The 18,095-nt window shown below is 39.7% G+C and overlaps 1 protein-coding gene across 1 annotated transcript; it reads right to left on the reverse strand.

Moving 5' to 3' along the window:
* Positions 1-6,294: 6,294 nt before the first annotated feature.
* On the reverse strand, positions 6,295-10,049 carry LOC127852539 (zinc finger MYM-type protein 1-like). Its single transcript, XM_052386494.1, has 6 exons — positions 9,846-10,049; positions 7,733-9,639; positions 7,048-7,121; positions 6,800-6,918; positions 6,614-6,718; positions 6,295-6,408 (listed from the first exon to the last, which is right to left on the reverse strand). Exons 1-6 carry the CDS (start codon positions 9,978-9,980, stop codon positions 6,295-6,297), a joined length of 2,454 nt encoding a protein of 817 aa, XP_052242454.1. The 5' UTR covers positions 9,981-10,049.
* Positions 10,050-18,095: the final 8,046 nt, after the last annotated feature.

Genomic DNA, 18,095 nt, shown 5'->3' on the forward strand with positions numbered 1-18,095 from the left:
TTCCATTGAGTCGGACATTTTTATCTGTGCAGTTTTCAAAGATCAGTTTTGTTTAGCATGATATGGGGTGTTATAACGAACAATTTACCCTTCATACTAAAAATAAATACAAATTTGAAATAAAATGTTATCGAATATTATCTCACGATGAATTTGGATTCGTTTAAGTTTTAATTACTTCTGGTGACGGAAAATCCAGAATTTTCAATCATCGATTATCTTTATACCATCGGCATTTTGGTCAGATACGTTGGACAGCATTCACAAATGACTTGATATCGAAAACATAACCTTATTCTATAATGAAAGGTAATTTTCAGTGCTTTGCTCTATTTTTAGGTATAACAGTAAAAAAAAATGAATGACAACTCAATTAGCCCTTTAGGCGAACGCAATTAGCCCTTATGGCGAACATGAGTTTATGTAATGGCAGAAGAATACGGATGTGAATTAACCACATCTTCATTCCAATTAACATGACTCATTCTATAAAGAATCACATTGCTCACAAACAACAAGAATCACAAAATGTTTTATCTTTTTATATCTGTACTTTTCTTTGTCGACCCAGTGCTACAAATGCGTCCGCTGTGTAAAGGTCGGATAGACACTACAAGTAACCATACCATTTTGCCTCCTTTTATTACTTATTTTAGTCAACAGGTTGACAACAGAATAAACTTATAAAAAAATCAACATATGGTTGTTACTGTGTAATTTGCATGTTTATAAATATAGGATATGGATAACCAAATAAATGCTAAATACAAATCTGTGTCCGTGTTAAGGTCGAATGTGTCCGACTCATGGGCGAATTCAGTGGGTATTGTTATTCAACCATTTTTGAATGAACATAAGCTGGGAATCAAATTAATGTTTGTAAAATAGATTCATATGATATGATAGTTAAAGCCTGCTAAAGCTGAGTCCCGGCGTTGATCACAAAGCTTTTTATTATATACTTATACCGCTAACCCGTCCGACTCAAGGACGAGTTACCCAAATGCGGTAGTCTATACGTGTGTTGGCGCGTAAATCCTCGTGCACGACGTCATTTCCGCTCATAGTCACAAGATTGTTTTGCAAGCGTCTAGAATACAAGTGCTCGTCTCAGTTGACGTCAAATAAAGAGCAAGGGATCTCAATTTCCTCTTTAAATAGAATAAGTATCAACATCAAAATGCCTACGTCAAGTCAGGCTATGATTCTTCGAGGCAGCGACTGCTATCCGCGCCACCGAGCTTCCGTCAACTTTCGGTTTGGCAACCCGTTTCTAGAAAACACGTCAGAATGCGAAACTTCATGTAAACAACAAAGCCCATCTAAGGAAAGGACAGAGATTGTAAATTTTGATTTCAGTGTTAGCACTTCGCCCGATCCCGCGTTGAATCTACAAGGTTTCGAAGGCGCATTCTCATTCGACGAGAAGACTAAGTCCTACCGCTGGCATATCTATGCCGTTACGCCGAAAGAGCCAGGAGTGACGGCTGGCGCCGAATGCGGCGATCACAATGACGAAACTGGCGCGTTCATGCAGCGTCAAATATCGGACACCACGCGTCACTTTACAACTCCCGCCGAAAGTCTGCTTGATAACAGCGTGTCCAACACCATGGAGCCGAACCCAAATGTCGTTAACATTCCAGTGTATGGATCGCGCCGGGTCGAGGATGCTGCCTACAAACGCCTCGAGGAGTTGGGCTTCCGGCGCAGAACCGTATATTCCCCGAGCGGAAATCTGTTCCGACTCAAGCGCGCGCAAAGTATCGTCTGCAGCCCGAAGCGTTGTTCGTCTGAGCAGCAGACAGCCAGCGAATCCATCCGGAAGCTCGCAATTACCAACCTAGATACGGAAGGTGTGCCGTACCAAAAAAGCCTGGCCTACAAACGGACGGGAGTCGAACCCAGGACTATCATCACAACCGACGCGATCAGGAAAAGGTTGTTCTTAAAAACAAAAAGAAATATACTGGTATTATACTTGAGCGTGAATCTTGAACCTGCTTATATTTTAGCCTTGTTGTTTTCGGAGAAACCCCGAGGTATTGTCATAGTCAGCTCGTAGTCCGATCGCCGGCGTCCACCGTGCTTAAACCTTGACATTTTACTCTAAAATCAAAGTGCTTCCACCTACAACTTTGAAACTGCATATGTAGATGCATCTTGATGAGTTCTACACGCCACAACCATTTTTGGGTCACTAGGTAAAGGTCACTGTGACCTCCAAAAAAATGGGAAAGTTCTGACAAGCTTTCATTAACCCCCTCCATAGGCGGAGGGATATTGTTATGGCGTTGTCCGTCTGTCCTTCTTTCCGTCCGTCTTTCCGTCCGTCCATCCATTCGTCCGTCCGTCCGGAGCCATAATATGGAAGTGCTTTGGCGGATTTCATTGAAACTTGGTGTGCGTATATATATGGATAAGAGGATGATGCACGCCAAATGGAATTGTACACCATCTGTAAATAACGGAGTTATGTCCCTTCGTATCTTGAAAAAATGCTTTTTTAGTGTAAAATATAACCCTTTTGTGTCAAAAAGCACATTGGCGGGGGATATCAATTCAACGAATTTGCTTGTTTATTCTTAACTGCACCCGCAGCCGAGCGTTGGCACCCGTTATGCGGTGTTCTTGTTTATATCGGATACATTCGTTCGCTCTTAACACTCGATTTATCCATAATCAAATGATTGGTCAACCAAATAGCACAAGCAATTAACTAACGTACGACTCGAAGAGTTAATGATTTTTTAAGGAGATAATAGATACTTGATACAGCATGAAATATTAATAAGAATGCGTAGTTAACATTCGCCCATTTGATAATTTTCTAATCAACTCTATCTATGCATGCACTCATAATGAATTGCCTAGTGATATTGCGAACACTGGCATCGCAACACCAGGCATGCATTAAATATGAAACTCGATAGTTTATTTGCACATGCTCTCGGTTGATAACGCCCGACAGTTCTAGAGACTATTGTGTTTATTTATGTTTGGATTTTGAACAATCTGGATTTTCCATTGAAGATTCTATCACAGATGATGTCCATGTACGTAGTTTTAAGTATTGACTTCATTATGTTTTTATTTGGAAATGAGTTTATTCCATACTGTAAGCTTAGAGACTTACAAAGAAAAAAACCCAGAGGGCCTACACGAATCTGCAGCTCAATATTTTTTAGTTTAAACCTATTTATTTTAGCTCGATTGCATCGAAAGCCTCAGGCTTATTGAAACGCTATCGAGTCCGTTTCCTGGGCCTAGAACCAGTACTTGATGTCTTTGGGGGGGGGGGGAATCTTAAGAACGCTCCCACAGTGGGGGTCGAACCCATGACCACCCGGTCGCTAGGAAGACGTTTATAAGATGACATGTGATGGGTTGATCGCTGTGTGTCTTGTTCTGTGAAAATTGGGCAAAATGCATGTGCGTAAAATGTCGTCCCAGATTAGCCTGTGCAGTCCGCGCAGGCTAATCAGGGACGACACTTTCCGCATTAATTAATATTAATATTTTTCGTTTAAAGGAAGTCCCTTTTTACCGAAAATCTAGTTGAAGCGGAAAGTGACGTCCCTGATAAGCCTGTGCGGACTGCTCTTTACGCACATGCATTATGCCTCGTTTTCTCAGAACAAGACACACTGTGATTTATTTACGTTCGAAGTGATTTGTGTTATTCCACGTATTATATCGCAATTTTAAATACAATGCCAAACTAGCATTTCGAGATTAACGTTATTACGTACATTGTACATTCACAAAGAAGAAACATAACGTTAGATACATACTGTAGGACACATGGATCAAGACCGGGGTCAAGGTGCCTTTATCACCCCCTGAAACCTCTAATTTTCGAGAATTATACAATATTTAGCCATTACTATATCGTAAACATTAAGTATTCTTTAGAAAACCATCTGAATAACACATGGTCAAATTCATTTGCAAATCAACATAATAAACAAACACCGAAAGCATTCCGCATGCACCCCGGACAACAACGGAAACAAACAAATTACCCTAACAACAACAAACCCATACCCCCTTAATAGCGTAGTTAAATCAAAAGTATTCGAATAATATGCATTACACGATTTTTTTTTGCAACAGCTGTATTGTACAATGTACATCTAATCAATCACACGAATACGACAAGATAAGAATATCCGCCTTAACATATAGAAAATAAGAATAACTTGTTACCTATAACTTTATGTACCAAACAAAACAAAAATGATAACTCTCTGAACAATTTCAATATTGCGACATTTAAACATACTAAAATTTCAATAAAAATACACGACGAATTATCTCCTGGACGCAAGAGGCTAAAGTATGATACACATAAGCTAGAATTAAATCAAAGTACTGACAGTACTGGTGTGACGATGCATATGAAGAGGATTGATATAAAAGCATCTATTTAAGTTTATCTACATCACCACAATTGTGTATGTGGGTACGAAAATTTTGTGTAGGAAAAAAAATGGGTACGAAAATTTTGGGTTCAAAAATTATGCCAAAAAAAATGGTTACGAAAAAAGATTTGGTTACGAAAAAAAAATTGGGTATGAAAAAAAATTGGGTACGAAATTTTTTTTCGGTACGAGCAAAAATGTGGGACGAAAAAAAAATTGGATACGAAAAAACTGGGTACGAAAAATGTAGGGTACGAAAAAAATGGGGGTACGGGGAAGTAGTACCTGTGGGGAACTTGATTCATTCAGCGAAACTGGGATGCGGGTTACATTCTCGATCAAATATAACAAGAAATATCTTTAAAAAAGATATTCGACGTGTATTTTCTGTACCACTTATCTTAAAAAAACGTTCTGTTACAGTAAAACGTTTGTGGGTTTTAACATAACGTTTCAGCATATAATTCAAAACTTGACATGCTCTTTAATTACACCATGTTCTTTTATTTCACATGTATATCATAAAAAAACTTATATTTCGTTATTTCCTCTCCTGTACGGACGTCATTTCACATGCCCATGTGCATGAACATAAAATTTTTCTCTTTTGATTATTTGTTTTCTCTAATTCAATAAGCTTAGGCATGTTTGTTCGTTAAGTACGGCAATAATTTCATGATGATTCCCGAAAGTAGGTATGAGCACATAGTCGTAAGAGCACTTGAATACGTGGGCCATGAACACATGGTATGGTTAACTAAATCTCCGCGATATGACCTAATATGTGTTTAAAACAGCAAACACTATCCAACAAACGAATTGAATTATCAAACATAGTATGTGCACAGATGTTGCTCTGTAATTTATGTTTGAAAAGTTTATTAAATATGCAAAATAAGAAAGCACGCATAAGAGCCAGTTTCACACGTGTCTTTTTTTATTTTTTTTATTTACAGGTCCTACCGGCCTCTCCACGAGGTCTTTGAGGTCCGACCTGGACTCAAGTGTCATGGCTATTTTGCTGTTTATATACCATAGTCGCTACAACGTTAACAAATGGCAGGTTCAAAATAATTCGTTTTCTTTACACTCATGATCGCATTGAAAGTTAATTATGCACGTTTTAATTCGCAATTTATTTACTGAATCATGACAAATGTCAAATACAATACAGAAAATGCATGATTGTTTCATTGATCTATAAACATATAATGGATTTAATATAACTGATTTAAAATTAACGTTTTTTTTTCAAACTATTTTTCAATTTTCCCCAGAATATGCTGTCCTATTTATAGCTGAGCTTCCTAAACCTTTATCAATGATAATCAGCGAGGTATGCCGATTAGAAAAATCGAGCTATCTCAATCGGACTGGCTCGGTCTTTTACATAGGTCGCCATTGTGAAGAATTTCTCATGGTATGATAACTAAGACGAGCTGCTTCGCAGCATCGTCAAAAATGCATTAAAGCAAAATATCAAGTTAAGGATGGAACAAAATAATCAAGAACACCTACCTGCTTCAGACTTAAGTGAACATTCATCCAATGATCTCCATAGTAAAAGACTCGGTTCCTGTTAGGATCTCATCTCACATGAACAAAAACGCTGGACTGAGAATGAGCTATATTTGAAAGTTCTCCACTATCTAATTACTGGTAACCTTTCGAACTGTCATTTAACTGAAAAGATAAACTTAAGTTGCAAACATTTCTAAAAACAATAAAGATGTGCGTTTCAACACATTTTCGGTCAACACAAGCCAACTGGTTTATACACATCAGGAACAATATCCTTCTGCAAACGGTCAACTGACCACACAAGTTAACTGGCTTATACACATCAGGAACACTGTCCTTCTGCAAACGGTCAACTGACCACACAAGTCAACTGGATTATACACATCAGGAACACTGTCCTTCTGCAAACGGTCAACTGACCACACAAGTCAACTGGCTTATACACATCAGGAACACTGTCCTTCTGCAAACGGTCAACTGACCACACAAGTTAACTGGCTTATACACATCAGGAACACTGTCCTTCTGCAAACGGTCAACTGACCACACAAGTCAACTGGCTTATACACATCAGGAACACTGTCCTTCTGCAAACAGTCAACTGACCACACAAGTCAACTGGCTTATACACATCAGGAACACTGTCCTTCTGCAAACAGTCAACTGACCACACAAGTCAACTGGCTTATACACATCAGGAACACTGTCCTTCTGCAAACGGTCAACTGACCACACAAGCCAACTGGCTTATACACATCAGGAACACTGTCCTTCTGCAAACAGTCAACTGACAACACAAGCCAACTGGCTTATTCACATCAGGAACACTGTCCTTCTGCAAACAGTCAACTGACCACACAAGTCAACTGGCTTATACACATCAGGAACACTGTCCTTCTGCACACAGTCAACTGACCACACAAGCCAACTGGCTTATACACATCAGGAACACTGTCCTTCTGCACACAGTCAACTGACCACACAAGCCAACTGGCTTATACACATCAGGAACACTGTCCTTCTGCAAACAGTCAACTGACCACACAAGCCAACTGGCTTATACACATCAGGAACACTGTCCTTCTGCAAACGGTCAACTGACCACACAAGCCAACTGGCTTATACACATCAGGAACACTGTCCTTCTGCAAACGGTCAACTGACCACACAAGCCAACTGTCGGGATTATACACATCAGGCTAACTGGCCTACATGAAAACGGTGAACTGACCTCACTAGCAAACTGTTGTGCTATTCCACATCAGGCACACTGGCCTTCAACAAACGGTTAACTGACCACACAATCCAACTTTTGGGGTTATCTACATCAGGCATACTGGCCTTCATCAAAACGGTTAACTGGCCACACAAGTCAACTATTCCACATAATTTTCTTTCACAAAACGGTCAACTGACAAATAAATCAGAAGAGAATAAAACATAGATACTAATGCACAAATAACATTCATACAATGTTTTAGTATAATAATAATAATTCTCATTACACAACTACTTATAATAGTAATAATAATAAAACTTGAACACCATACCTGTACTGTTCTTCAATATACCATTCGAACTGTCCAGTAATTGAAAAATTAAACTTGAAAACATTGTAAATTCAATATCGACGTGAGTTTAAAGAAAGCTTCAGTGAATTGACCACATAATAAATCTCGCTTCCTACATTTCTTTCTTGTTTTCCCCGATATCGTATGCCCGTCACAGGGGCGTAGATAACCTCCCAACATTGGGGGGGCGGTCCAGTTTCTGTACTGGGAACACACCTGTGCACGTGGAGCGTCATGAGGTGGGTGAGTCTCTCCTGTGTCATAGACGTCCGGAGGTACGTCTTGAGGCGTCTCAGGCCGGAGAAGGACCTCTCGCTGGTGGCGTTGGTGGCGGGCATTACCAGGACGTGGCGGAGGACGCGCATCACCTCCGAGAAAAAGAGGCGAGACTCAGGAGACAAGTCGCGGAAGAACGTGACAATGTCCGTGATGGTCTTGACCTTCTTGTCCCGTACGGCGACCTGGTACGTCTCCAGCTGAGTGGTGAGCGCCTGCTCGTTGAAGTCGTCCCTGTAGAAGTCCATCACGCTCCGCAGATGAGTGGCGTAGTCACCACCACAGGCGCAGCACACCAGAAGGTCTTGGAGGGATCTGTAGGTTTTGTAGCCTGGCTGATCGAATCTGTCCTTGATACACGCGATCACCAAATCGAATGCTTCAAAGTAGACCTGGCGGTACCGATCACGTGCTGTGGCTGGATACTCGTGGGCCCCGGTTCCAACGTCATAGCGTTTCGGCATCTTGCGTCGCCTGGGAACCACTGGCTCTCCTACGTCGACGTCATCGAGCTGGCTGTTGACGTCAACCCAAAACTTGTCGAAGGCATCGTCGGAGCGCTTGCTGGTCAATGTTTCCACCGTCATTGAAGCAACTGCCTGACCCTCTGATGCGGACATGTCCTTCTGTTGTAGGGTGCGGCTCAAGTTGTCTGTATGTCGCAGGATGATGTAACCCAGATGGACACCAAAGAAGAGGTCGAAGCTCTCCATCTGGGACCGCACGCCTACTATCCTGGAACGGATCTCCGAGTCTTTGGTCTGCTCGTAGCAGGTGTCCCACAAGGTCTGTAACACAGTGTAGTTGTCTAAGACACTACACAGGCTTGCTGCACGCACTGTCCATCTCGTGGGGCACAGTACACGGAAACCAGGGGTATCGGGGCTCATCTCCTCCTTCAGGGTCTGTAAGGTACTGTCCCTCTTTGGTGAATACTTAATCAGTTTGGAGACTTCATGCACTGTATCCATGGTGTCGCGCAAGAGCTTGCACTGACGTACACAGTCCCCAACGGCCAGATTGAGTGCATGTCCGTAGCAGTGCGTGAACACAGCTCGCTCCTCCTTTGCTAAGATGTTGGTCGCCACACCACGCTTCGCTCCGGTCATGTTGCTGGCCCCGTCATAACACTGCCCTCTGCACTGGCTCAAGGATAGGTTCATTCTTAGAAGAGTGTCTTCTATGACCGACGTCAGTGTAGTGGCGTCAATGGAATTTACTTGGTGAAACCCAACAAAGTCCTCGTGCACATTTAAGTCCTCGTCCACGTGTCTGAAGACTACCACCACTTGTTCTCGGTTGGACTTGTCTGTTGTCTCGTCAGCCATGATTGTGTATAACTCGTTTGTCTTGATGTCGCTGGCCACTTTACGGAGGATGCGCAGTGCCATGAGCTGGAGTATTTCATTCTGGATATCAGGGGCGACGAACTTGTCCCGCTTCCGTTCCAGCCACGCGAGAATAGAGCTGTCCGTCTCCCCGTGGTGTTGTAGCAGCTGCATGAAGTTCCCCTCATCGTCGTCGTGCCCACGTAGCGCGATGCCCTGGCGTGCGAGGAACCGTATGCTGCGTAGGATTTGCAGCAGCTGCTTCCGGTTGTCGGCCTTCTCCTTAGCGTGCCCCGCTGACAGCATCTCCCCCACGTCACGCGTCGTGGCGGGAAGCGTCACCAGTCGCTCGACCGCCTCCTTGTGGCACTCGCTTTTTTCGTGCTTCCGGAACTTCTCGGTACCCGCTTTCCATTTGGAGAAGCCATCACTGATGAAGCTGCCGTCCACCTTCGTGTTGCCGATCTTGCCCAACTTCTTGGCCGCCATGCAGAGGTGGCAGAACGCAAGGTCCCGGCTCTGAAAAGAATAACATTGTAATAAATTTTGTGTTAAATATTAATGATAATAATAAGAAACATTATTAAGCAACATTTTTTTTTACAATACGAGTATTTTTTGTATGTTGTGCCTTTTTTTCTAAATTTCGTTTGTATTTAGATCAACGTTAGGTTCAGAAAAGATAAGAACGATCGCAAATTAAAATTTAATACTAATATACATACCTCATCGTAGTGGAGCCATGTGAAGGAATCAAACCAACAAGATTGGAATGAACGCTGTTCTGGCTTTTTCTTCCCGAATGTACGCTTAGGAAACGCAAAATTTCGAGGCTGATTAGGAATACTCATTTTGAACATTAAACAATTACATATATGATATTGTTTCAATGATTTCTAATCAAATAATAACTGATGTACTTAGAGAACAAAAATATTTTCAATCTAATGAATGTTTTTCACGCGTATTTGATTGCAGAGACTGTTGACATGATACTAATGGTCATTACTGTCTAATTCCTGGAATGTTCTGCAGTCTGAGATAAACAGTGAAGACATTAGCACTGACAGTGTGTTTATGATTCAAGCAGTTTCGAAGAAGGGTTGTTTTGCCAGGCAAGTTAAATAAACATTATAGTGTCTGAATAATGTTGCCATCAACATTAAGAGGTTCCAACCATCCCATTATTTTACCTAGGGGACACATGGCTTCTGCACTGACGGCGCGTGATTACAAAAATACTGGTTTTGGGGCGGCGATTTTTTTGGGATTTTACATTTATTTATATAACGATGACTAGCCGAAATATTGGGGGGCGGCCGCCCCCCCTGCCCCCCCCCCCCCATTATCTACGCCCCTGCGTCAAAAATACACCACGAATCAGTAGATTTGCAACTCATATAAATGAGAAACCGTTGCATTTTTCGCGCTTTATCATTACCGTACTTTGTCTTCTTAACAATCTGTACAATACCATTACTATACCGTATTTATCAATCATATAATAAGTATTTTTGTTTAAGTATTACATTATGAAAAGTGGTATCATTTTCTTTTATATTTTGAAAATAGTGAATAAGTTAAGGTTCATAATTTAAAAAAAACACCTACATTAAAAAGTAAAAACAAGAGCACCGCATAACGGATGCCACCCTCGGCTGCGAAAGTTTGTAAGATTATTTGTTTAGAGGTCACAGTGACCTTGACCTTTGACCTAGAGACCCAAAAATGGGTGTGGCGTGTAGAACTCATCAAGGTGCAGTTACATGTGAAGTTTCAAAGTTGTAGGTAGAAGCACTTTGATTTTAGAGCCAATGTTCAAAACCTTAACAAAATGTTAAGGTTTTAGCACGACGCCGACGGCGGACGTCGGACGACGAGCTGGCAATGACAATACCTCAACAGCCGAGCTAATAAGAACGGGAAAATTATTGTACCATGTGGCATGGCTATCACCACCTGGCTCAGCTATCATCACGTGGTTGGTAATAACTGAAGGGATTTGATTGAGCTACGCTGGGTTCCTTTAAGGGCAACCAGAAATGAATTATCTTTAAATTACATGTATGTACCAGCGCACATTAAGGCATCATTGGCCATCGTGCACTGGGCTATTTGGAAAAAAATTATCTCTTTGGCGAATACCCGGGCAGCCGGAGTAAATTTGACCTACTTTGGCTCAAATTTTAATATTTTCCCCTGAAAGGTCACAGAGGAAGGACGGAACGGCTTTTAATTTGATTGCAATTTTTCATTTCTAGAGCGCCTGTTATCAATCAGAAGTCCCTATTGGAGGAGGTGAAAGAGTCCGTCAACTGGGCCAACCGGATATCGCCGAGTACGCATGCGCGGCCTAAATCATCGTCCAAGCGCCATAATGCCGTCTGCTTCAGTCTCCGCGATTCCGGCGCGTTTTCCCACCAGCAAATCCTAAACTTAGTTGAGACACAGGCACAAGGAAAGGTAACGTCCTTTATTCTGAACCTTTAGCTTGCCTGATGTCTGTTGAATCATGGGAAAATTAAAGATATTTATCAGATGCAAATTACATGATGTGTATTTTACACCCGTTTTATATGTATCTTATTATCTGCTGATTCTTCACCATGTCTAGAAGAACGCACACCGGACAGGTACGCAAAGATGGTCGAAACCGGTTATAAAATAAATTTTCAGGTGAAAAGCTTGCAGTTTGACCCAGTTTCCACGCGAACCAATGAAGCAGACGTTATTGACCGCTGGATCGTGACCTTCGACACGCAGGTCAGTTGTGAGCGTGCAATTGAGCGCGGGCTTTCGGTGGGCGGAGACAGAGTTGTTGTCCGTGACTGGGACGCCATCTTGCGGGAGGAGTGTGGGCTCGAGGAGTGGCATTGGAGCAAGGGAGGTTACCGCCTCAAGGCTCATAAGCACCAATGGGCCCTGCAAAAGTTCTTAAATGCGCATTGAAGGCGTAAATGACGACCGCAAAACATCTCGTTCATGAAATGTTCAAAAAGATGCCCTTATTTCTTTTTTATTCTGTTTGTTGACTCCCAAAAGACATATTCGACAATCCGTTGTGGTACTTTACAGTACAGGTATATCAATAAATTGGTTTCCATATGACAATTCTGTCAAAGATTCATCAAGATCGAGTCTTAAATGTGGTCTCCAGCGTGATTAAAATGTATCTAAGATTTGACCTCGTGACATAGTTTTGGAAGCATGTAACTCAACTTAGCCTATGTATGGTCAAGTTAACATTCTGACCAAGATGCGTCAAGATTGTGTCGTAAATGTGGCCTCTAGACAACACTAAGTTTTTTTTAAGAGTTGACCTTGTGAACAAGTATTTGAATATCGCTACCAAGATACGAACTCAGCCTTGATATTTTTAAGATAAACATTATGTTAAAATGTGGCTAAAAGTTGACGACGCACATCAGACGACGCACGACTTAAATCGAATATATAAGGTGATCACAATAAAATGTCCACACATGAGAAATATATAAAATATTAACTGACATAGAAGTTTCATATTTTTATTTAAACTGTATTGTTGGTAATACAAGGTTAATTAAATATTAGTACCACAATACTATACATATAATATTACCAGACAGAAAACAGTAAGTAGTTATCTTCCCACTAAATGATCTTATTGCGCATTTAATTGTATGCAAAATCTCGTCATTTCAAGATATAAACAAACAATATTAAAAAAAACCTCAAGGTTAGCAGTAATAAATACTCTAAAGCTTTAACCCTTTGCATGCTGGGAAATTTTTTGACTGCTAAAATGTCGTCTGCTCAATTTCTAAAATTAGAATTTTCTTCGATTATTTTCAAAGAATACAATCCGAAAAGCAAACAGTTTGGATCCTGATGAGACGCCACGTTCTGTGGTGTCTCATCTGGATCCAAAGTGTTTGCAAAGGCCTTCAAAATTCGGTTCCCGCACTGAAAGAGTTAAAGTGCACATACAAACAGTCGAATCTGTTGATTGTGTAAGCATAAACAACTGCACAAAAGCAATAATGTTCTTTACTTCATAGGTTGCCATTAGGCAACACACAAAAATTCTCACTGAAAGGCAAAAACGGAAAATAACGGCAGAACAGGTTTTCCTCTTTCACTCTAAAAGACCACCGTATTTGTTAAAACATCTAATACACCTTTATGAAAAATTTAACCACACAATATATTAACAACATAAACAATTAGTGCAAAATACACAAGGCAGAGGTTAAGGGCTGACTACTGTATTCATGAAATATATATGTAAATACAGATGTATGTCAAATATAAAACGAAGAGGCAGCTTAAGTTTACCCATACACTTAAAATATCTCCTTTTTATAATACAGAACTCACTTTAACATATAAACACAAGGATACCTATTCATTTCAACAAACCCTTGAACCCAGAATTATTATTACAACACAAGTATGTAATAAATTGATAAATATATAAATGAGGAAAATAACACTTTGCAAGTTGTTTTTTTACTCAATTTAAAAGAAGCTATTTTATTACGTCTGATGAAAAAAAAAGGTACTTTTTTGTCCTACCCATTTCAACTTTTCTCCCCCAAGTTTGGCTTGAAATACCGCCTTCATGAAATCAGACCCCCATTTCTTAAGTAAAGACAGCAAGTATATATAAACTTTCACTTTATGAGTCCCATAGCCATCTCATTTTGAACACTGGATATAATGCCCTGATATCATGTATTTGTTCACCAGCTAATGAAAGCGCATATGTTCATGCTAAAGCAAATGACCTAATCAAGAGCTACAAACACAACCCTCTATGAGACTTCACATCATGGATACATTTTAGACTATTTGAACTGTGCTCTGAGAAAACAGGGCTAAAATGATGTGCATAAACTACTGTCTCATATTAGCCTGTGCAGTCTCTCATATTAGCCTGTGCAGTCTGCAAAGGCTAATCAGGGAAAACACTTTTTGTGTTAACTGGATTTTTGCTAAGAAGATGCTTTCCTTTAATAAAAATACAATAAAAACGGAAAGTGTCGTCCCCAATTAGCACGTTGAGACTGCACAGGCTAATCGGGGACAACACTTTACGCACATGTTAAGCTCAGTTTTCTCTTAGCAAGACTTCTTTGACCTCACCTAGGTTGCCTTGACCATTGAGCAAACACTAGCAATAAACTGCAACAAAACTATTCATTGCTATGGATGATGGCAGATTGATTTCCATGAATTGTGCATAATGGAAAAAGCTTGAGCTTTTAAAAGATTTAAAGCAAAATTACACCAAAACATTTGGTACCTAATGATGACAATAAGTGAAAGAACAATCACAAAACCCACTGTGCAATGATTTATGACAACATTTACAACATCAGTTTAGTCAGATCTGCCGTAACATCAGCCTTTCAATGGTAAAACTGGCCTCAAAGTTGCAGGACTCTCAAGAAAAAAATGCAGTACACAAGAATTTTACCACAAGATATGGAAGGCTCTCATGTGTAAGCTAGAGAAATGCAATACAAACAGCAATTTTAACCCTTTACCACTTAGATACATATATTGACGCACATATATTGACGCATTTGTTGTCACTTAGAAAGTTAAATTTAACTAGAGCTTTGTCACAGACGTGACGAATACCCCCACATGCCGCATTGACACATAATATTTTGCATGTCGTCTTCACAAAAAACAGCGGACACAATGCTCAATTTTTAAAACGCACTAAGTGACCCCTTGACCTAGTTTTTGAACCAGAAAGGCCCATGTTTTAACTTGGCCTTAAGATCATCTCCATAAAACTTCTGACCAAGTTTGGTGTAGATCGGATGTAAACTACTTGAATTATTGAGCGGACACCATGCTGAATGTTAAAAAACGCATCAAGTGACCCCGTGACCTAGTTTTAGGCCCTGAATGGCCCATGTTCAAACTTGTCATAGAGATCATTTAGATAAAACTTGTGACCAAGTTTGGTGAGGATTGGGTGAAAACTACTTGAATTAGAGAGCGGACAACATGGTGAGGTTTAAAATGCATTAAGATACCCCATGACCTAGTTTTTGACCAGGCATGACACATATTCAAACTTGACCTAGACATCATCTAGATACAACTTCTATCCAAGTTTGGTGAAGATTGGATGAAAACAACTTGAATTAGAGAGCGGACAACATTTTGATGTTTAAAACACACTAAGTGACCCTGTGACTTTGTTTTTGACCCAGCATGACCCATATTCAAACTTGCCCTAGACATTATCAAGAATACAACTTCTGACCAATTTTGGTGAAGATTGGATAAAAACAACTTGAATTAAAGAGCGGACAACATGGTGAGGTTTAAAACACACTAAGTGACCCCGTGACCTATTTTTTGACCCGGCATGGCCCATGTTCGAACTTTACCTACACATCGTCTAGTTACAACTTTTGACCAAGTGTGGTGAAGATCTGATTTAAACTACTTGAAATAGAGAGCGGACACCATGCTCAATGTGTAAAACGTACTAAGTGACCCTGTGACCTAGTTTTTGATTTGGCATGGCCCATATTCGAACTTGGCCTTCAGATCATCTAGATAAAACTTCTAACCAAGTTTGGTAAAGATCGAATGAAAACTACTTGAATAAGAGAGAGGACACCATGCTGAATGTTAAAAAACACGCTAAGTGACCCCCTGACCTAGTTTTTGACCCTGCAAGGCCTATGTTCGAACTTGACCATCATGTAGATACAACATCTGATTAAGTTTGGTGAAGATCGGATGAAAACTACTTGAATTAGAGAGCGGACACTTAATACGGACCGACAGACAGACCAACCGACCGACAGCCAGACAAGTTCACAACTATATACCCCCCAAAACTTTGTTTGAGGGGGTAAAATTAAACACCTTTCTTACTAAATTCAAGTTATAAAGGCTTCATTTTCAACTGAGGAGCAGCAAACAGCATAAAACCTGAACAGACTGCGAGTTACTTGCAAGCTGTTCTGCTTTTATGCTGTTTGCACATTGCTACTTTCACTTTGCTTCTGAGTGGGAAAGGGTTAAAGAAATCTTTGTACCATTTCAATAAGTCTGATACTCAACAAATGTGCTAATTTTGATCATAAAACAAGTGCATAAAAATTACATGATCTGTTTAAATACAATATTCTTCTGCTTAAAATGTTAATTTAAGGGGATAACACGTGTTGCCAATGTTTTTACAAGAATATACTAGATGCATACATGGCCAAAAAAGGATTTCCAAACAATGATGTGCTAAATGTACAGTATGAATGAATATGTTGGAAAGAAAGGGCACTAGTAATGATACAATAGTACAGTACACACTATAAAGTCACACTTTATATTAATTATTATATAATGAAATGATTCACAAAGAGAAAGCTCATATTTGTATCACATACAACATAGAAGATTTCCTTTTAAAAAAAAATATTTTTTTCAGATTTTCTGTTATATTTATATTTAATTGATAATTGAAAACAAAATCCAAAACAAAAATTTTAACCACTTGTTGTGAAACATTTTATAGTAAAGCATTTGTACCAAAAACATGACAATATTTAAATTTCAAAAATAGACTATCAGTAAACAACCTATTTAACAAGAAACCGTCGGAGACGGTTGATGCTCTCCAATATGTTTTTTTGTCACAATATTGCACTATATATTCAGATAAAAGGAAACGTCTTGTGGGGCATAACTTTGGACAAAATAATACGATGGATGGTTTAGCAACTTAAAAATTTCGAAGGGCCATAACTCTCTACATAAATCATCTAACCAGAACCCACAAATAACATGCGCATCTCCTCAAGGTAGTTAAGCTTCCCATAAGCTTCATTGAAGTCCAGTCAGTAGTTGGGAAAAATAGCCCGGACAAGAATTGCAATAAATGTACAGTTTATAGAAAATTTTAAAGGGCCATAACTCTGTGAAAAATCATCCGACCATAACCGGCTGATAATATGCACATCTCCTCTTGGTAGTGAAGCTTCCCATTAAGTTTCATTAAATTCCGGTCATTAGTTGATGAGAAATAGCCCGGACAAAAATTGTGCACGGAGGGACGGAAGGACGGACGGGGGGGAGCATAATAAATGAAAGAAAACAAATTATAACTTGCCGTAAGCTGACCACGATTAACTGAGATAGACAAAATGATATGAGACTCGTTCTGGGAAAACTGGGCTAAATGCATGTGCAAGTGTTGTCTCTGCTCAGCCTGTGCAGTCCACACAGGCTTATGAGGGATGACACTTTCTGTTTAAATGGATTTTCTTGTTTAAAGGAAGTCTCTTCTAAACATAAATCCATTTAAAGTGGAAAGTGTTGCCCCTAATAAGACTTGGCAGACTGCACAGGTTAATCAGGGAGAGACACTATCCGAACATGCATTTGGACCGTTTTCAAGCGTGAAGTTCATATCATGTTAACATTCAAGGGATGCTTTTTAAAGGGACTTGTAAACAGATTTTGGTAAACACTGATCGAATGAATTTTATTAACATAAATCTAATACTTACAATATTTTAAAAATAATTTAATTCACAAGGAAAAAGTTTGAGATTTAAAATAAAAGCCCGCAATGAGATTTGACACGAGGTCTCTTGAAGACAAAAGATAACAGGCTATCACTTCACAACACAGGTAATGTTAACACTATGTCAGTTAAACATATTTTTTCTCAATTTTCGACTAAAAGCTAACAAACATTTAATGAAGTTTTCCAATTAAGATAAATGATTAAACATAAAAAGTTTTTTTGAGTCAGGAATGCTTGTTTTGCTTTTTTGATATACTAGAAATCCATTAATATTTTTTTGTTAAATTGTGATTTTGCCAAGCTGTGCACAAGTCCCTTTAAACCCAAAATTGAATAAAACAAGAGATGTGTTCGTCAGAAACATAATGCCCCCTACTGCGCAGCTTTGATATTTTTATTTTTTTTTAACCTTTGACCTTGAAGGATGACC

The sequence above is a fragment of the Dreissena polymorpha genome, chromosome 12 (assembly GCF_020536995.1).
Source record: "Dreissena polymorpha isolate Duluth1 chromosome 12, UMN_Dpol_1.0, whole genome shotgun sequence".
Lineage (NCBI taxonomy): Eukaryota > Metazoa > Mollusca > Bivalvia > Myida > Dreissenidae > Dreissena > Dreissena polymorpha.